Source organism: Plecotus auritus (genome assembly GCF_963455305.1).
Source record: "Plecotus auritus genome assembly, chromosome: 9".
Taxonomy (NCBI): Eukaryota; Metazoa; Chordata; class Mammalia; order Chiroptera; family Vespertilionidae; genus Plecotus; species Plecotus auritus.
The window spans coordinates 61788639-61810671 of record NC_137783.1 but is presented as its reverse complement, the minus strand read 5'-3'; the positions used below and the strand labels follow the sequence as shown (position 1 = coordinate 61810671).

General features: G+C 43.1%; 1 protein-coding gene across 1 annotated transcript in view; it reads right to left on the bottom strand.

Moving 5' to 3' along the window:
• Positions 1-18232: 18232 nt before the first annotated feature.
• GLUD1 (glutamate dehydrogenase 1) overlaps positions 18233-22033 on the bottom strand; it is a 38798-nt gene continuing 34997 nt past the window's right edge. Inside the window, exons 12-13 of the mRNA XM_080687072.1 lie at positions 20572-20634; positions 18233-19468 (exon numbers count right to left, since the gene is read on the bottom strand). Of these exons, the coding sequence (XP_080543198.1) occupies positions 19349-19468; positions 20572-20634 (183 nt within the window). The 3' untranslated portion in view covers positions 18233-19348. The remainder of the gene's footprint in view (positions 19469-20571; positions 20635-22033) is intronic.

The following is a 22033-nucleotide window of genomic DNA, read 5'->3' as shown; positions in this document are numbered from 1 at the left end:
CAAATTAAAAACAAATAAAATCTTGTAAAGAATAGCAAGGTTTGGGATGTTTTTAACTTGCTAATTCTGTTCTCATCTGCCCCTTGAACCCCCTTCCCCAGCTCCACTGTAGCCTTGAAAACCAGCAACCTGGCAGGTACTGGAAAGAGAACTTCCGAGTTCCTTCAAAGCCTCATTCTCCGAGAACTGTCATTGTTGAACTTGACTGGTGGTTCCTAGGAAGGCCCCACTGCCAGGCTGCCTAAATAAAGTCTTGACTGGGAGCTCACGTAGGGCAGAAAACCCTTTCCCTGGGCTGTCTTTCATGAAACACCTAAAGGCAATTTTTAAGTTGGTGGCTGCATGAGGTGGTGGATAACAGTTGGCACAAAATTAGGTTAATCAAAAGCTTAAAGGAAAAGCTGGTGAATAACATATCCATAGAGTCTTTGAAAATTCCAACCTATTCCTGGGAATCTAGAAGACCATGTATATGTGTAGACTGCATGTGTTCAGTGAAGACCTGAGAAGGCTCAAAGCACTCACCTCTAAATAACCTTGAGTCTCTGTGCAAGCAGGAAGTGAAAACACAGAAAAAAATGGTACCTGCCTGGCTGAGTGTTGAAAGGGAGGCCTAACATGCACAGAGTCCCTTGGCACAGATGGGAGTCTTACTGGTTCTAGATAGAGTGGAACCTCGGTTCTTGAATTTAATTCATTCCAAAAGGCCGTTGGAGAAACGATTTGTTCGAAACCGAACATTTTTTCCCATTAGAAACAATGTAAATTGAATTAATCCTTTCCAGACCCCTATATGACTCCCTGTTTCAACCTTTCTTATACACAGTACATGTCTAATGTACTGTTTAATCTATAAACAAACACTTCTTTTCTTAAATTTATCAAACCACCCCCTCTTAGCCTTAAAGGGATCACTTCCAGCACTGGTTCCAGGGGTTTCTCTCTAGAGGTCAGTATGCAGCATCTTCACTTTTTCACATTTCATTCCTCCAAAATGCTGTCACCAGCTCACTGCTTTTCATTTGTCCAAATCAACAACAGTTTTTCTACCTCTTCAATTGCCTGTGATCATAGTCTTGTGAGCACTGTTACACCTTTAGCAGCATCAGCACACTTGATGGTCTCTTTAGGTTTTAAAATTGTGCTAATCATCCATTTCACCAGCAACAAAAGCAAGCAAACAAACAACAACATCGTGGAAATATTCACAACACAATTTTCTGAAATGTTAACAACACGAGGTTTAAATGACTCACATTCCTTTGTTTGTGGCCTGAGAGATATTTTTTTCCCCTTCATTTTATAAATTTACTAGAGGTCCAGTGCATGAAAATTTGTGCACTTGCGGGGGGGCCCTCAGCCCAGCCTGCACCTTCTCACAATCCAGGACCCCTTGGGGGATGTCCACCTGCCAGCTTAGGCCCGCTCCAGCGTCATAGCGGCTGCTCGTTCCTGGTCATTCCGCCATTATGGTCAATTTGCATTTATTATATAGAACTAGAGGCCCAGTGCATGAAAATTCATGCACTGGAGGGGGGGTGTCCTTCAGCCCAGCCTGCCCCCTCTCACAGTTCAGGAGCCCTCAGGGGGTGGGAGGTGACCCGGAGAGCACAAGCCTTATCCGGCCCTGGTTACCTGAGCCTCGGGCAGCCCTGGGCGGCTGGGCAGCCGCCATCCGAGGCTTGCCTGCACCTCGGGCCAGCCCTGGGAGGCTGGACAGCCACCATCCAAGGCTGGGGGGCTGAGAGGATTGGGGGACTCTATAGGCAGATGCCCCAGTGGGGCTGAGGGGACTGGGCGCCGCCATCTTTTAGAGCAGGGCAGTCAATTAGCATATTCCCTCCTTATTGGCTGTGGGTGCCGCCATCTTTGAGGGCGGGACAGTCAATTAGCATATTCCATCCTTATTGGCTTTGGGCACTGCCATCTTTGTGACAGCATGAGGGTCAATTAGCATATTCCCTCTTTATTAGATAAGATTGTTTTTCCAGATACCTGGCTCTTTTTTTTTTTTTTTAAATCCTTTATTGTTGAAAGTATTACATATGTCTCCTTTTCCCCCCATTGACCTCTCCCAGCCTGCCCCATCCCTCCAGAGAGACACTTTTTGCCATGCTGATGTATCACCATGAAAGGGTTGTCAGGTCAGAACTGAAGTTTTATTAAAAAACAGAGACATTTTTTTTCTGTGAACAATTTGGTCGAGAACTGAATTGTTCAAGATGGGAGATGTTTGAGGACTGAGGTTTGACTGTATTTAAATATCTGTCCAATCATTAGCTGAAGACTAAGCAAACTGTGTAGAACTTCAGTGGCCACACACACAAAAAAAACAGACTATAGAGTTAGTTCAGAAAGGTCACTAAACAAACAGCAGCAACAATAAATCTGGAGGGAGGGTATGGAATCTGATTTCCAGAGTTGCCACCTTATATTATTTAAAACTAGAGGCCCAATGCACGAAACTGGTGCAAGGGGCTCAGCTCCTGCCACCACAGCAGCCAGGGGCCTCTGCCACCTCTGCTGCCTCTGCCTCAGCCCCTGCCACCATGGCTTCATCTGGAAGGATGTCCAGAAGAACGTCCGGTATAATTAGCATATTATGCTTTTATTATTATAGATGTCCTGTTGTCAGCAAAAAAGTCACATGATCTGCAAGGATAGAAATTATCACCCATTTAAAGCGGGGGCCGGGGGAGGAGAATGAAATTGTGGCAGCAAAGGCCCAGAAATTGGACTAATTAGACAAAAATTTTAAATCAACTGCAATATGGGGCAAAAGTAGGTTTACAGTTGTTTGTATGGAAATTAATACAAGAATAATAATTAATAATACAAGGATAAACTTTTTTTGTTGTTGCTAATTCTCACCCAAGGATATTTTTCATTGATTTTTTTCTTTTTTTTAAAGAGAGTGGAAGGGAGGGAGGGGGAGAGAGAAAGAGTGAATGAGTGAGAGAGAGAGAGAAACAATGATATGAGAGAAACACATCAATTGGTTGCTTCCCACACACCTCCCTGAACCAGAGCTGGGGATCAAACCTGCAACCCAGGTCCATACCCTTGACCAGAAATTGAACTGAGATCCTTTGGTGCATGGGCTGATCTTCTAAGCACTTAGCGCACTGGCCAGGGCACCCCACCCTGTATTTTTTTTAAATATATTTTTATTGATTTCAGAGTGGAAGGAAGAGGGAGAGAGAGATAGAAACATCAATGAGAGAGAATCATTCATCAGCTGCCTCCTGCACGCCCCCTACCAGGGATCGAGCCCGCATTTGGGCAGGTATCCTTGGCTGGAATCAGACCTGGGACCCTTCAGTCGACAGGCCTATTCTCTATCCACTGAGCCAAACCGGCTAGGACCCCACCCTGTATTTTAAGCATGTTCAAAGAGCTAAAGAAAAGTACATAAAAGAATTAAAGGAGCCCTAGCTGGTTTGGCTCAGTGGATAGAGCGTCAGCCTGTGGACTGAAGGGTCCCGGGTTGATTCTGGTCAAAGGCACATGCCCGGGTTGCTGACTCAATTCCCAGTAGTGGGTGTGCAGAAGGCAGCTGATCAATGATTCTCTTTCAGCATTGATATTTCTATCTCTCTCCCTTTCCCTTCCTCTCTGAAATCAATAAATATCTAATATATAAAAGGACGGGGTTGTAATGACCGATCACAACCGAAGGCTGACCAACCTGGAAGTTCTTCAGTCAGCACTGGGTTGCCAGGACGACCCAGCACTGACTGCCCAGCTGCAGCCTGGCAACCCAGCACTGACTGCCCAGGGGGCTAGACCCAGAGAGAGAGTCAGGGTCTGATGTGCAGCCTCAGTGACAGCTGTTGATCAGTACTTGCCTCTCTCTTTCTCCCCCTCTTTCTTTCGGAGCTTTGCCAGCAGCTGGGCTTTTCTTTCTCTCCCGGCCTCCATAGGGGCTGCTGTTACACCCCACCTATCTGATCAGGCCCAGAGATAGGCCTGGAGTCGCTGACTGGCAAAGGAACAGACCAAGCAGAACCAAATGTCGGTGCTATGAAGAACCAATGGCTGTCTAGGAGGCAGAGCTTCTGACACTGACTGGCATAGAAACTGACCAATCAGAACCAAATCTGGGTGCTGTGGGGAGCCAATGGCTGCCTAGGAGGCAGAGCTTTTGACGCTGACTGGCATAGAAACCTACCAATCAGAACCAAATTGGCCAGCAGAGGAGGGCAGTTGGGGGCAAGATCAGGCCTGCAGGAGAGGGCAGTTGGGGGTCAGATCAGGCTGGCAGGGGAGGGCAGTTGGGGGCGAGATCAGGTTGGCAGGGGAGGGCCATTGGAGACAAGATCAGGCCAGTAGGGGAGGGCAGTCAGGGGCAATCAAGCTGGCAGGGGAGGGCAGTTATGGGTGATCAGGCTGGCAGGCAGAGGTAGTTAGGGGCAATTAAGCAGGCAGGCAGGTGAGCAGTTAGGAGCCAGCAGTCCCAGATTGCGAGAGGGGTGTCCAACTGCTGGTTTAGGCCCAATCCCACTTGGGCCTAAACCGGCAGTCGGACATCCCCCAAGGGGTCCCCATTTGGAGAGGGTGCAGGCTGAGCTGAGGGAACCCCCCTCCATGCATAGATTTTGTGCACCGGGCCTCTAGTGTATTATAAAAAGAATTTAAGGAAATATAATATCAAAACCAAATAGATAATACAAAATTAAAAGAAGTTATAATAAAGAACAGAATAGAAATTTTAGAGTTAAAAGTACAAATGAAATAAGAAATTCATTACAGGGGCTCAACATAAGATTTGAGCATGCATATGAAAGAACTAGGGGCCCGGTGCATGAAATTCGTGCACTGGGGAGGGGTTCCTCAGCCCAGCCTGCCCCCTCTCACATACTGGGAGCCCTCGGGGGATGTCCTACTGATGGCTTAGGCCCACTCCCCATCGGAGCAGTCTGGCCTTCCTTTGTAGGAGGCGACTGGGCTGATCAGGGAAGGCGCCAGCCCCATCACCCCACTACTGCAGCCACTGCCAGCCACCGCAGCCACCAAGGTATTTTCATCAACATGGACTCCAGTCCCTTCACCATGAAAAAATGACAACTTTCTTTAGGCATTTTCAAGATGTGCCTTTCATAAGATATGACATTTCTTTCTTTATTTTTCTTTTTATCCTCACTTAAGGATATGTTTCCATAGATTTTTTCTCCTTCCCTCCAATTCCAGGCTCAGCCACTTCCCAAGCCTACAGCCTCCGCCCCAGGCTGTAGGCTTGGGAAGCGGGCACCCACTGCCCCTCCGATGGCAGGCTGGGCCCCTTTCCAAGCCTACAGCCTCAACCCCAGGCTTTAGGCTTGGGAAGCGGGTACCCCCATCCCCCAAGCCTAAAGCCTCCGTGGGATGGCCGGCTGGGAGTGACCTGGGTGCCGAGGAGGTTCCAGGGACCCAGGTATGTATGCAAATTAACCGCCATCTTTATTGGGTTAATTTGCATACTCACTCTGATTGGCTGTGAGCGTAGCGGAGGTATGGTCAATTTACATGTTTCTCTATTATTAGGAAAGATTAGTGAACTTTCCTGGCCAGTGTGGCTCAGTGGTTGACTGTTGACCCATGAACCAGGAGGTGACTGTTCGATCCCCAGTCAGGGCACATACCTGGGTTGTGGGCTTGATCCACAGTAGAGGGCTTACAGGAGGCAGCTGATCAATGATTCTCTGTCATCACTGATGTTTCTAACAGTCTCTCCCTCTCCCTTCCTCGGTCTGAAGTCAATAAAAACATATCTTTAAAAAAAGAATCAGTGAACTGGAAGATAAATCAAATGAGATTATTCAGCCTGAGGAATAGAAAGCAAAACATTAAAAAGAAGGAAAGGAAGAAGGAAAGAAAGAAAGAGAGAGAGAGAGAGAGAGAGAGAGAGAGAGAGAAAGAGAAAGAGAGAAAGAGAGAAAAAACAGAGACTTAGAGACTGGGACTGGTGGATCATTATCAAAAGCACTACCTTATGCATAATGGGAGTACCAGAGGGAAAAAAGAAAATGGGGCAGAAAGATTATTTAAAGAAATAATGCTGAAAACAAAAAATCTGATGACAATCTATACTTCCAAGAAGCTCAATGAATCCACATAGGTATAGTCTAACCAAACTTTTGAAAGACAGAGAATCCTGAAACAGAAAGAGAAAAAAAAGTCATCACGTGAAAGAAAGCCTCCATAAGATTAATAGATGATTTCTCATCAGAAACCACAGAGGCCTGAAGTGGGATGACTTTTCAAAGTGCTGGGAAAACAAAAGACTGTCACCAAGAATGTTATATCCAGCCACCAAGCCTCCTCACCTCACAGAGACACAGGACACTTAACCCAGGGGACCACCTCTCCATGCTGCCCACCCTGCTGTCACCAGGGAGACCCACAGGGCCCTGGCTGTGGTCTGTCCCACAGCTTCGTGACCTACTGCAGGGTCATAAAGGCCCAAACATTCTCAGATTCCTGCAACTCCCTGAGTACATTGCTCCGTGCTAGCATCTCTACTACAGGCTTTCCAGGAGAGGGTGGTTTACAGTCAACTTAATGGACTGGCTAAAATAAGAATTTTAAGTAAGAATTGTGAAATATAACATACATCCTCAAAGAAACAGGGAGAATATTACAACATGAGCCAGAAAAAGAGTGATAAGGAGGTCGAAACTGGATGTTCTGAGTATGAAATACATAATAGTTAAAATCAAAAAATCAAAAGGGAAGCTGAAGAACAGAAAGAATAGAGCCCCTCTTCACTCAGCTCACAAAATAAAATTTCTGTTCACATCTGTTTCCTCATAACTGTTGGCCAACTTGCTACACTTCCTGGATGGTTCCTGAGGTTTGACTTGAAGTTGTTGTTGTTTTTCCCCATCATTTTTTTTTTAATTTATTGATTTGAGAGAGAGAGAGAGAGAGAGAGAGAGAGAGAGAGAGAGAGACTTGTTGCTCCGCTTATTTATTGATTGCTTTTTGTATGTTCTCTGACTGGAGATCAAATCTGCAACCTTGGCCTATTGAGATGATGTTCTAACTAACTGAACCACCTGGTCAGAGCCCATTATTTATTTTTAATTGAAGTGAAATTTATATAACATATAATTAATCATTGTAAAGTATACGATCCAGTGATATTTCGTGTATTCACAATGTTGTGCAACCATTACTACTCTCTAGTTTCAAAACTTTCTCACTTACTCAGAAAAATACCCCATACCTATTTTTAAAAAATATATATCTTTATTGATTTCAGAGAGGAAGGGAGAGGGAAAGAGAGAAAGAAACATCAATAATGAGAGAGAATCATTGACTGGCTGTCTCCTGCACGTACCCTAATGGGGATCAAGCCCACAACCCAGGCATGTGCCCTTGACCAGAATCGAACCCGGGACCCTTCAGTCCACAGGCTGATGCTCTATCGACTGAGCCAAACCAGCTAGGGCTACCCCATACCTATTAAGTACGCACTCCTCATCTACTCCCCCGCCCTCATCAGCTTTCTTATTTGTTTTTAATGGAAAAACACTCCCATAAGTTTATTCTGTATTAACACAACTATTATTATTTTGTGTATTTCCTTACAGCTTTTTTAAAAATGGCATCCCATAAAAAAGAATTATAATTTTGGTCCTCAGAGACAGAGAACTGAGTTTATCATAGTCTGTAATAGAGAGCACTTCAGCAGCCTGTGCAAGGCCTTTCTCACTTCATTTTATTTCTTTCGCTTTCTAATTTCACACCATTAGTCACTCTAATCTATGTTCATTGACATGTACGCATATACACATTCTGGAAAGATATCGAGTGCTGTTTTGTGCATCTGTGCTTTCATTTTATATAAATGGCATCATACAGGACTCATTCACCTCATCCTATATTTTTAAGATGTTTTCTTCAGAGCACTATTCTCTCTGCTTTTCAGCTTCCCTTTTGATTTTTTAATTTTAACTATAATGTATTTCATACTCAGAACATCCAGTTTCGACCTCCTTATCACTCTTTTTCTGGTTCATGTTTGTAATATTCTCCCTGTTTCTTTGAGGATGTATGTTGTATTTCACAATTCTTACTTAAAATTCATATTTTAGCCAGTCCATTAATTTGGCTGCTTCTACTACAGTGTATTGACTTTGTTGCCTTCATTTTAAAGAACTTGTGCTCCTCCTGTTGAATTTAGGGAGTGGGTTTGGCGAAGAGCCTCTGATGTTACCATCTGGGTTAATCCTGTCCTCTTTCCATTCTCCCCTCAGCCACACCTGAGTTGGCCCTTTCTCTCTCTTCTGCAGGGCACTGCTCTTTTCTAATAGTTGCTGCTCTCGGACTGAACCACCTAGACCTGTGGTTCTATAATTCAGCCTCAGTCATCAGGCACCATCACAGCAGGGGACCCTGGCCAGTCAGAGCTCAATAGAAGCTTCGGGCCGCTATCCCATCAGGGGTGGACCCTGGGACTACTAAGAAGGAGCAGAAAGCAGTAGGCACAGACAGGTGGGCCAACACCTATTTGTTACTTCTCAGTCCATCCCTTCGTTTAGTCAGTACTCTCAAAGGTAAATGAGATTGCTTGTTTAGTTTCTCTTTCTGAGAATTCATTATTGGTGTTTAAAAAAGCCATAGATTTTGGGGTATTGAGGAGTGTGTTAGTTCTTTTTTGAATGTTTGGTAAAACTACCCCATGAAGTCATCTGGACCAGGGTTTTTGTTTGCTGGGAGTTTTTTTTATTTTTTATTTTTATTGTTTCTATTTCAGTTGTTTTTGGCCTACTCAGGTTTTCTGATACTTCCTGATTCAGTTTTGGGAGATTGTATTTTTCTAGGAATTTGTCCAATTCATCCACATTGTCCAGCTTGCTGGCTTATCGTTCATAGTACTTTCTTACAATCCTTTCTATTTCTGTGGTGTCAGTTGTTACTTCTTCACTTTCATTTCTGATTTTATTTATTCGGGTCCTCTCTCTTTGTTTCTTGATGAATCTGGCTAACGGTTCATCAATCTTGTTTATCTTTTCAAAGAACCAGCTCTTGGTTTCATTGATTTTAGGTATTATGTTTTTAGTCTCTATGTCATTTATTTCTGCTCTAATCTTTATTATTTCTTTCTTCTAGACTTTTCTTGTTGTTCTTTTTTTTATTCTTTAAGTTGTAGGGTTAAGAAGTTTATTATTAATTGTTCTTGCTTTTTGAGGTAGGCCTCTAAGTGCTTCCCTCTAAGGACTGCTTTTGCTGTGACCCAGAGACCTCATTAGTACCCCATTCATTGTTTAATAACATGCTATTTAGCTTCCACGTTTTTGAATGTTTTTGGGTGTTTTTATTGTAGTTGATTTCTAATTTCATTCCACTGTGATCTGAGAAGATGCTTGACATGATTTCAATCTTTTTGAACTTGTAGAGACTTGTTTTGTGCCTAATATGTGGTCTATCTTTGTGAATGACCCATGTGCACTTGAGAAGAATGTATATTCTGCTTCTTTGGGGTGAAATGTTCTATAAATGTCAATTAAATCCATATGATCTAGTGCAAGCGTCCTCAAACTATGGCCCGCGGGCCACATGCGGCCCGCCGAGGACATTTATCTGGCCCACCGGGTGCTGCTGCCTGTCCTGAGTAGCAGCCGACTCGTCCCGGGCCTGCAGTGCGCATAGGAATTTGTTCATAGTTTTTTTTTTAAACTACAGTCCGGCCCTCCAATGGTCTGAGGGACAGTGAACTGGCCCCCTGTTTAAAAAGTTTGAGGACCCCTGCTAGTGTATGCTTTAGAGTCACTCTTTCCTTTTCAATTTTTTTTGTCTGGAAAATCTATTCAGTGAAATCAGCGGGGTGTTAAAGTCCCCTACTACGACTGTACTGTTGCTGATCTCCCCCTTAAAGTCCTCTAGAAGTTTTTAAAATATATTTAGGTGCTCCTATATTGGGTACATATATGTTTACCAGGGTTATATCCTCTTGTTGGATCAATCCCTTTAATATTATGTAGTGACCTTTGTTGTCTCTTGTGATGGCCTTCAATTTAAAGTCTATTTTGTCAGATATGAGTATCGCTACCCCAACTTTTTTTTTTTTCTTTTCCATTTGCATGTAAACATTTTTTTCTGTCCCTTCACTCTCATCCTGGGTGAGTCTTTTGTTCTGAGCTGGGTCTATTGTAGACAGCATATAGTTGAGTCATGTTTTTGAATCCATTCAGCTATCCAATGTCTTATGATTGGAGCATTTAATCCATTTACATTTAAATTTATTATTGATAAGTACTTATTTATTGCCATTTTAAATTCTTATGACTAGGTTTCTCTCTCTATTTCTTCTTCTCATTACATTAGTCCTTTTAACATTTCTTGTAATGCTGGCTTGGTGGTGATGAACTCCTTTAGCATTTTTTTTTTTTTTTTTGGTCTAGGAAGCTCTTTATTTCACCATCTATTTTGAATGATAGCCTTGTTGTATATAATAATCTTGCTTTCAGATCCTTTCTTTCCATTATCTTGAGTATTTCATGCCATTCCCTTCTGGCCTGTAGAGTTTCTGATGAGAAATCAGGTGTCAGCCTTATGGGAGCTCCTTTGTAGGTAAAAGTTTGCTTTTCTCTTTGTGCCTTTAAGATTCTCTCTTTGTCTTTAATTTTTGGCATTTTAATTATGATATGTCTATGCGTGGGCCTGTTTGGGTTCTTCTTGCTTGGGACTCTCTGTGCCTCCTGAATTTATGTGATGTTTTCTTTCACCAGTTTAGGAAAGTTTTCTGCCATTATTTCTTCAAATATGTTCTCTATCCCTTTCTAACTTTCTGCCTGTTCTGGAACACTTACTATGAGAATATTATTATGTTTCATGTTCCACAGCTCCATTAAGCTGTCCTCCTGTTTCTTAATTGGTTTTTGGTTCTCTGATTGAGTGATTTTTTTTCTACACTGTCTTGTAATTCACTGATCTGATCATAAGCATCCCCTAATCTGCTGTATATTCATTACAATGTGTTCTTTATTTGTGCTATGTCATTCTTTATTTCCGACTGTTTTTTTTTCATAGTTACTATCTCTTTTGTCATGCTGCTGAGAATTTTACCATCAGTATTCTAAACTCTATATCAGATAAATTTCTTATCTCCATATCATTTATCTTTTCTGGAGAATTCCCTTGTTCTTTCATTTGGGGGTTGTTTTTTGTATCCTCATTTTGGCTGCCTGTTTGGTTTGTGACTATGTATTAGGTAGGTCTGATATGCCTCTCAATCTCTAGTTCAGGACAGTGTCAAAAGCTATTTCTGACTAATTAGATCAGGCAAAGACTCAAAACCTTCAGAGTCCTGCCTCTGCCTGCAGACTGATTGGATTCAGTCTTTGTAGCCCTCAGACAATTGTCCACAGGTGTGGCAAAAGTTTTTCCAACAGGGTGGGACAATTGCTTCTTCCTGGAGGCTAAATTGTTATTCTCAGTCTCTTAATGGGCCTCAGAAACTCCACACTGTGGGGCAAGGTGTTTTCCAATAGGGTGGGTCAACTGTCTTCCCCCCAGCAAAACCTCCTGGATAGCAAATATCTGCCTGAGAGAGATGACCTGCACAGCATGAGAGAATGACTCAGTATAGGAAACCGGGGTGTCTGTCTTCTGAGCTCTAACTCCACAGCCCCCAACCCTGGCTTCTGCTCACATAACTCCAGGCCACTCTGCCCTCCCTCTGCTGGAGCACAAAGTGAGTGGCTGCACACAGAATTTTGTGTGTTGGCCCTGTAAGAGGGTGCCTGCCTTTCCAGTTGTCTTTCCAGGGCAGACAGCAACCCTGCTGCTTATCACAGCCAGATGTTATGTGGGCACGTTTCTCAGGTCTGGTGGTCTCTGCTGTGGGGCACATCTTGGAGATTAGACACCAGAGTTCTCAGTGGGGCAACCCCTCACAGCTGAGATATCTCTCCAGAACTTGAGCTTTTGTTTGTGGGAGCCCATCCAGCCCTTTCATGCCTCCACCCTTCCTACCAGTCTTTGTGCAGTCTCCACTTTCTGTCCTTAGTTATTCAGTAGTCTTCAGATGATTATTGACGATATTTTTTGTATTTTAGTTATAATTCCAGTTTGATCCAGGGAGTGTGTCTGTGTAGCATTCACTTACTCAGCTGCCATTTTCAATCCCACTCATTGTGGTTTTAATGTGCAGTTCCCTGATGATCAGTGATGTTGATAATCTCTTCATATGCCTGTTGGCCATTAATCTGCTTTCTTTGTCTATGGATCTACTTATTCTGGATATACTAAAATAATCATGAAATTAGTGACCTTTTGTGTCTAGCTTCTTTAACTTAGTATAATGTTTTTGAGGTTCATTCAAGTTGTAGCATGGATCAGTATTTCTTTCCTGTTTATGGCTGAATACTATTCCTTTGTATGTTCCTACCACAATTTGTTTATCCATTTGTCTGTTGATGGCATTTTGATTTGTTTCCATCCGTTGGTTATTATGAATAACTAGAGGCCTGGTGCACAACATTCGTCACTGCACCCTCTCACAGCCTGGGACCCCGTGGGGAATGTCTGACTGCCAGCTTAGGCTTGCTCCCTGTGGGTTCCTTAGTGCTGCCGTGGAGGCGGGAGAGGCTCCCGCCACCTCTGCTGTGCTCGCCAGCCATGAGCCCGGCTTCTGGCTGAGCAGTGCTCCCTCTGTGGCAGTGCACTGATCACCAGGGGGCAGCTCCTGCATTGAGCGTCTGCCCCCTGGTGGTCAGTGCACATTATAGCAACCAGTTGTTCTGCCATTTGGTCAATTTGCATATAGCATTTTATTATATACAGTACATTCTATATACAGTACATTCTTGTATAAGTTTTTATTCAGACACATGTTTACATTTCTGTTGTGTATCTACCTAGGATTGAAATTGCTGGATCATATGGTACTTCTATGTTTAACATTTTCAAGAATTGACAAACTATTGTCCATTTTAAAATCCCACCAGCAGTATATAAGGGTTTCTATTTCTTTACATCTCATTAACATATATTTTCTGATTTTAAAAATTAAAGTCACCCTAGTGGCTATGGAATGGTATATCACTATGGTTCTGATTTGCATTTCTTTAGCAACTAATGATATTCATAACTTTCATGTGCTTGTTAGAATATTTGTGTATCTTCTTTGGAAAAATGTCTCTTCAACTGATTTGCCATTTTTAAAATTGAATATTTGTCTCTTTGTTATTGTTTTAAGAGCTCTTTGAAGGCATATTAAACCCTTTTCATATTTATGATTTGTACATATTTTCTCCTATTCTGTAGGTTATTTTTTTTGTTCTTTAATAACATCCTTTGATGAGCAAAAGCTTTAAATTTAATAAATTACAATGTATTTTTCTTATTATTTGTGCTTTTAATGTCAAATCTAAGAATCCATTACCAAATTTGAGGCCATGGAGATTTACCACAATGTTTTCTTCTAATAGTTTTATCTCTTATTAGAGGTCCAGTGCACAGATTTGTGGGGTCCCTCGGCATGGCCTGTGGGGATGGGGCTGAAACCAGCAGTCCAACATTGCCTGCTGCTCCTGCCTGCCACTCCTGCTCATCCCAGCCCTGCTGCGCCTGCTGCTGCTGCTGCTCAGTAGGCTTGCTGCCACTCTGCTATGGTCCCCAGGCTGTGGCGGCCAGCCATGAGCCCTGCGTCTGGTGCACGTCAGTCAGCTGAGCAGTGCTCCGCTGTGGGAGTGCACTTCACTGACCACCAGGGAGCAGCTCCTGCATTGAGCATCTGCCCCCTGGTGGTCATTGTGCATCATAGCGACCGGTCATTCTGGTTGTTCTCGTCGTTCTGCTGAAACAGTCGCTTAGGCTTTTATATATATATACTAGTGGCCCGGTGCACGAAATTCATGCACATTAAAAGGGAATTAATTAGAAGAAATATTTTAATATTGCTATTTGACCTTTCTCTATAATAGAAGTGTCAGAGATTAAAGAAAATTAGTAAAATGTACATAAAATCTCCCTCCTGTCAGAGTCTGGGGCACACCGTGGGACCTAGAGTCAAGTCCCCGCCCACCACCCGCACGTGCTTCGAAAATGCAGGAGACCCAGACCCGGTCGGCCACACCCCCATTGGGTGAGACCCAGACCTGGCTGGCCCCACCCCTGTCAAGCCCCTCCAGGCGGGGGGGACAGCCTCAGGTCCCCCAGCCCAGTGCCTGGTGGGGGGGGCGCAGTCTCAGGTCCCCGATCAAGCCCAGCCCCCTCACAGAGTCATGTCAGCACTGAATGGGGATGCACGCAGGCAGTATCAAGTCCCCAGCCAGGGATGCAGGCAGGCAGCTTCACCTCAGCACTGGGCAGGGATGCACGCAGGCAGTGTGACGTTAGGGCTGGGGGTGGAAGTCTCCGCCCCTGTCCCCATCCCCCAGCTCCTGTGCATGCGCAACCCATTGAGTGGTCGTGACTTGGACACCATTAGGGCCAATTAGCATATTAGCTCTTTATTATATAGGACTAGAGGCCTGGCGCACGAAATCGTGTGCAGGTACGGTTTCCAGGCCTAGCCTATGATCAGGGCCATCTTCCCTGGCTGCTGGCAGCCGGCCCCACCCCCCACTGCCACCCAGCCCAGTTCCCCATTTGCCATGCAGCGAACGGAGCCTGATGGTCCAGGGAAGAACTGAGAGGTCAGCCATTCCTGCCTGCTTGCTGGCCCCACCTCCGCCACAGGTCACCCCCTGTGTGTGGGGTAACCGGTAGGGCGGGTGCTTTGGCCTGGCACCGCCTACATCCCTTGCCACCCACCCCAGGTCCCTGTTTGCCATCAGTGATCGGAGCCTGCTGGCCAGGGAAAGGGACTGAAAGGTGGTCAGTGCACCTCATGGTGATTGGTCGAGCGGTCGTTCTGGTTGTTCTGCCATTATGGTCAAAGGGCTTTTATTATATAGGATAGATACTTAGGTCTTTGATCCATTTTGAGTTAATTTTTGTAACTGGCCAGGGCTCAGTGCCTTTCGTTGAAGAGACTATTCTTTTCTCATTGAATAGTGTTGAACTGTGTCTCCCAAAAAGATATGTTGAAGTCCTAACCCCCAGAACCTCAGAATGTGACTTTACTTGGAAATAGGGTCATTGCAGATGTAACTAATTAAGATGTCATACTGGAGTAGGGTGAACCTTTAATCCAATTTACCTGTGTTCCTCTAGGATAGACACTCGGAGGGATGATGGCCATGACATGGCAGAGGCAGAGATTGGAGTGATGCAGCTACAAGCCAGTGTCAAGGATTAATGGCCAACACTACAAACTAGGAAAAGTCAAGAATTCCCCTCTACAGGTTTCAGAGGGAGCATGGCCTTTCAGACACTAATTTGTAGCCACTCAAACTGTGAGACAATAAAGGTCTGTTGGTTTGCAGTGTAAACTTTACACCTTTCATTTTTTTTTTTTTAAATATATTTTATTGATTTTTTACAGAGAGGAAGGGAGAGGGATAGAGAGCCAGAAACATCGATGAGAGAGAAACATCGATCAGCTGCCTCCTGCACACCTCCTACTGGGGATGTGCCCACAACCAAGGTACATGCCCTTGACCGGAATCGAACCCGGGACCCTTGAGTCCGCAGGCCGACGCTCTATCCACTGAGCCAAACCGGTTTTGGCTACACCTTTCATTTTGTGGTCCTTGGTGAAGACAGCTTTTAGGAAACACAGTGCTGGCACGAGGCTGAGAGCAATCAACCATAATGGTCTGGACTCCACCACTGGTCTGTATGTTTGCTTGCCTGTACCAGTTTTAATTACTGTAGCTTTGCATTAAGTTTTGAAACTGAATGAGATTTCCAACTTTATCTTTTTCAATATTTCGGTTATTTGGGGCCACTTGCATTTTCATATTAATTTTAGGATCAGATTCTCTATTTCTGCAAAAGGCCATCAGAAGTTTGAATTAGAATTTTGAATCTATTGATTGCCTTAAGTAATGCCTTCTTAAGATTTTCATCTATAACATGGGATGTCTTTCCATTGTTATTAACTTCTTTTAAACCGTTTTGTAGTTTTCAGTGTCGAAGGCTTTCACCTCCTTAATTTTATTCTTAAATATTTTATTCTTTTGGATGCTATTGTAAATATAATTGTTTTCTCTTAAAAAATATTGTTTTTTAGAGAGGAATAGAAATATCGATTGGCTGCCTTTTGCATGCCCTCTACTGGGGATCAAGCCCATAGGAATCAAAGAGGGGACCTCTTGGTTCATGAGATGACACTCAACCACTGAGCGACACCAGCCAGACTAGAATTTAAATTTCCTTTACAGATGGTTGGTGTATAGGAAAAAAAGCTGTTTTTTGTGTATTGATGCTATACGCTGTAACTTTGCTTAACACATTAGCCCAGTGGGTTTTGTGTATTCTATGGGATTTTTTATATATAGAATCATGTAATGTTTACATATAGTTTCATTTTTTCCTTTCCATTTCAGATGACTTGAATTTTTCTTGCCTAATTGCTCTGGCTAGGACTTAGACAGTACAATGTTGAATAACAGTGGTGAAGAGAAGAATCTTTGTTCCTACTAAAGGGTAACATTGTTTTTCACCAACGAGGCCATTTTTATTTTTGTTAATGCCCTTTATTATGTTGAAGAAGTTCCTTCTATTACTGTGGTTTTATTGTGAAAGGCTCTTGGATTTTATCAGAAGCTTTTTTCCCCCCACATCTATTGAGATGATTATTATTCTCCCTCTCCCCCATTCTATTTGTGGGTATATAACATTGACTTCATGTTGAAGCACCCTTGCATTCCTGGGACAAATACTACCTGGTCATGATGCGTAATACTTATGGGCTGTTGGATTGTTAATATTTTTTTAAATATATTTTTTTATTGATTTCAGAGAGGAAGAGATAGAAACATCAATGATGACAGGGAATCATTGATTGGCTGCACGCCCCCTACTGGGGATTGAGCCCACAACCTGGGCATGTGCCTTGATCAGGAATGGAACCAAGACCTCCTGGTTCATAGGTCGATGCTCAACCAGAGCCACGCCTGTTGGGCTGTCTACTTTTCTTGATGATGTCCTTTGACATCATCAATATACAGCCTTAATGTGTAACAGGGTAAGGAAGCCTGCCAGGATGTTAAGGGTATTTAAAGCTTGTGAGTTAAGATGCCAGGCTTTTTTCTTAAGTCCTCACCTGAGGATATGTTTATTGATTTTAGAGAGAGGAAGAGAAACATCCATGTGAAAGAGATACATCAACCTGTTGCTCTCCTTCCCCCACCCTAACTGGGGATTGAACTCACAGCCTTTTGGTGTAGAGGACAATGCTCCAAACAATTGAACCAGGATCAGGCTTTTGTTTTGTTTTGTTTTGAAAAACAGTAAATCAGCCTGGCTGGCATGGCTCAGTGGTCAAGCATTGACACATGAACCAGGAGGCCACAATTCGATTCCTGGTCAGGACATGTGCCCAGGTTGCAGGCTCCATCCTCAGTGGGGGGCATCTGGGAGGCAGCAGATGGATGTTTCTCTCTCTCTCTCCCTCTCACTTCCTCTCAAAAAATCAAAACATTAAAACACTGCTTTAAAAAATCAATAAAAAAAAAACTCCCCCTAACTTCATCTATCAGGGTAAACTACATTCTAGTGTAGGGGTTCATGAGGCAATTTAAATTGACCAGAATTTTCTAACTCAAAGATCCAGGAACCAAAGTTGATACTCATGCTATGTTGCCTTTCTATAGCTAGCATAGACATTACAACTTTTCTAATATTAATATCAATAACACACATCAACGCTTATCAAATCTTTAAAAAAGTCCTGCCTACTCCCAGTAAGTTAGCCAAAGGCCAAGACTAAGACCTGATCATCACATGACCTGAACCTACGGTCCACCAGTGCTGTTCTCTTCTGACACTTGTTTTCTGCACATTCTCCAGCACATCTAGTGCTCTGCCTGGGGGGCCGGCAGACAGCACTCGGGAGGGGCTCCTGGTCTGTGGGGCCTGCTTTTCTGCCCCTACTCAGGATGAAGCAGAATCCAGATCTGGCAGCTAAGACATGGTGGAAACAGGTCTGGAATCCATTTTTGCCAATGATGGGTATTGCCTTAAACTTACACATTCTTTGACTAAGTAATTAAAAACAAACCCTAATCAATGAAACCTTCCTTCATTAAAAAAAAAGGCACCAAAGAGATTACTTCAGTGTATCAACTCAAGAGCCATTTCCTATTCAATATAATGAAACAAAAGAATTTAAGAATGAAATGTGGTCACTCAAAACATAGCAAGAGTAATGTTATTTAGGTGGTTGTTTCAAAAAAACTCCAGAAACCCAATTGTATTTTCATCACCTACTAATAGACACTATTAAAATATAAAAACAGAAAAGAAACATAAGCTTTGGAAAAGGTAGACTTTTAATAACTGCTTTTATCACCAGGTTAAGTCATGCAGTTACAAAGTAGTTAGAAATTTCTGAAAGGATATTGTTAAAAAAAGAAAAAGCTCATTCTTACATAAATAATATCTAGCACTTCATTGGGACACTACTATTTAAAAGGCCCTGGCAAAACACAACCACCAACCCAAGGCTGTCTCCAGGCCGCTGTTGAAGCTGTGCCAAAGGGGAGGCCCCTGGAAGGGGACACAAAGTCAGGGTGAGTTGGGCCATTATTGGCAATGCTCACAGCTGCCAGCCAGACTCCAAAGAGGGAGCCCAAGCGGTTTTTTTCTGGGACACTCTATTTGAATTATTGTTCAATCAGGCAACACAATAGACTTTGAAAAGAGAAGAGCAATTAATTAACATAAGGAGGTTACTGTATTCTTTGGACTATATGTCATCAGTGTGGTTAATAAATTCTGACAGTCTCACACAACAGAAATAGGTGTCATCATTTGCTATGCAATGATAGGAAAGAAGATAACTAACTCTCCATTGGGCTTTTTGTTTGTTGGACAACATACTATAAATTATACTGTGTTATAAAAATACTAGCTTTTTCATTCATCATGTTTACAGGCATTCACTGCTTAGTCAAGGTTAGGCTTAATAAGTGATTAAAGGCAATTTTATTACAGCAGCATGTACTTATTTTATTCTAAAAGAATAAAATGCATAAAGAGAAACAGCATTTATTTTTGTTTGTAATCTATAGAATTGAGCTCTTTTGCTGATACACCCAAATGGCTCTCTGGCATCTACTTTTAGTTTTGCACACGATCCCCTAACTTTAATTTCTCTTTTCTTAAGGGTCTCATTTGAATCGACCTATGAGAATGTTGTCCATTGTCTATAAGCAATGAGAGAAAGATCTGTGGTTACATGTAAACTTGTGATAGGTCTACGGATGAAGAGGGGAAGAGGGTAGTAAAGAAGTCAGTGGCAATCCATCTATGTGAAGGTCAAACCGGCTTCATTGTACACCTTGAAGACTTTCTCAATGGCATTGACATAGGCAGCAGTTCTCAGGTCCAATCCCAGGTTATATTTCATGGCTGTGCGCATGATTTGCTGAAACAAAGTAGAAAAAATAGTGAAGACCACCCGACTCAGCATCCAGGCCATGAACACACATAGGCACATATGGGCCTGGCACAAGTTGACTGTCCCCATTTCAGTGTAGGACTTGGGCAGCCAAAAAGAAACTACTCAGGCGGTAGAATAACCTCTAGTCAGGAAGGACTGATTCTTGGAATTAAACAAGCCACTGTCTAGGCCAGTGGTTGGCAAACCATGGCTCGCGAGCCACATGCGGCTCTTTGACCCCTTGAGTGTGGCTCTTCCACAAAATACCATGTGCAGGCGCGCACATACAGTGTGATTGAAACTTTGTGGCCCATGCGCAGAAGTCGGTTTATGGCCTGGGCGAGTCTATTTTGAAGAAGTGGTTCTAACACCGAGCCACATTCAAGGGGCCAAAGAGCCGCATGTGGCTCGCGAGCTGCGGTTTGCCGACCACTGGTCTAGGCAGCAGTAAGAAGTTGTTCTTCAGAATTTTAGGTGTGAGCTGTCTGTGTCCTTCAGACACCGTGTTATCAGGAATGAATTCATTTGACATCATACTCTGTGATGATGTACAAGGACTAAGAATGGGGTGAGGAGTGACTTGTAGTTAATGGCGATGGCTATGTAGCTCTGTGGGTACATTTAAGGCTGCTAAATTTTATACTGTAAAAGGGTAAATTCACAGTGTGTAATACCTGTTGTGCTATTCCAACTTAAATCTGAGCTGACAGAATCTGAACTCAAGAAATTAGGAAAACTGGACAAACTGTGTTTAAGATCTTGATAAAAGAATCAAGTGGTCAAAAAACCTTTTATTTACATAAAATTCTATAGTGAGGTCACTTGCTATAGGATAATGGAATGTGCACTGAGCTCCAATCCACTTGATATTTAGCTAAACCTCACTTCCTCCTACTTGACATTATTAGTTATTTCCATAAGCCTGGTAAGCATATTGAAGATCCTGAAAACACTGGCTATCATTTAAGACTGAAAAAACATGTGCTTTGTCATACACAAATAAGGATCACATGCTCACGCACAGTCTGGGGGCTGAGACCACACTGGGCTGCCCTTTGAGACATGACAGAAATAGTGCATGCACGTACCCTGGCTGAGCGCTCCATGGTGTAGGCTAAGCCAGAGTGCACGATGTCTTTCTCAGATGCCCCCTGTTAGGAAAAAGAACATGAAGTCAATAAAACCATCCTAGCACATGCTTCACCCCCCTGAGCACAAAGGTTCTTAAGTCAATACACAGCCAGCAGAATTAAAAATATACCTAATTTTTGTATAATATCTTCATACCTAATGAGGTAGTTGCATTTTAATCATAATTTAGTTTTCACTGTATTTGACTGCAAACAAATACTCATGAAGTAAGATCTGACACAGTAAAACAACGAACACAGAAAACCATGAACCATGAAGGCAAGTGGTGAGATCAGCACCCGCCACTGATATGCCACCGCATCCCAGCAGCAGGCTCCCCCGGCTACGTCCAGTGCATGAATGTTCAGTCCCCAGTCCCCAGCCCACCAGGGACACACGGGGCACAGAAAGGCACCTGCACCTCCAGGAGCAGCTCGGAGGTAGAGTCCTGAACTCTACAGTGTCACCACTTGTAAAGCTGGATGAATGTTAGCAAATCTAATGAACCCCCTAATTCTACTGATGAGGAAACTGTCAACTAGAGAAGTTGGCCAGGTTTGCCAGTAGCTAGTTTTAGAGCTGGGATATAACCAAGGTCTTTGACCAACATGCCAGCTAATCTCTTTCCTATGCCAATTATCGCTAATCACTTAAGTCTATTTGTTTCAAGAGATTCCTCTATTTAATTTGTGTTCTGGAACACTTTCTAAAATTTTATGACAATTAACTCTCACCACTGTTCCTAACTTATAATAATAAAAGGATAATATGATAATTAGACAGGATGTCTACCAGACATCATTCCGGACGTCCTGGCTGATGAAGCTGGGGCCGGAGGGAAGCCAGCCTGGGTCCCGGGTGCCGGAGGGAAGCCAGTGCCGGCAGCTGGGGGGAGGAAGGCCTACTCTTGCACGAATTTTTGTGCATTGGGCCTCTAGTATGATATATACAGCTATCAAAAACATCCTGAGAGGCCAGATAAAAATATAAAAAGTGGGTCACCAATACAAGTTATCTATGCCAAACTTCACCCAATTAACACTATTCAATTAAGAAGGTATATTTCTATAACATTTGTATCAACTAAAAACTAAGCTTTATTTACTTCTATCAGGGTAAGAAGATCTTGCTGAACAGGTGGGCACTGCAGTTTCTTTGATTCAATCACCCAACCATCAAAACATTTATTGAGTGCCTACTAAGTGCCAGGCACTCTTCTAGGCATTGTAGGTCACAGCAGAACACACAATAAGGACAATTCTCTTTTCTCATAGAGCTTATATTTTGGTGGGAATAGATACTTGGACTTAAAACCCTGAGGCTGAGTGAGATCATCAAAACTGAATTCAGACAGAGATCTGGTACAGGGACAAAGTCCCTCCAACGTTAAGCGAGTGGAGATGAGAAGGAATGATAGTG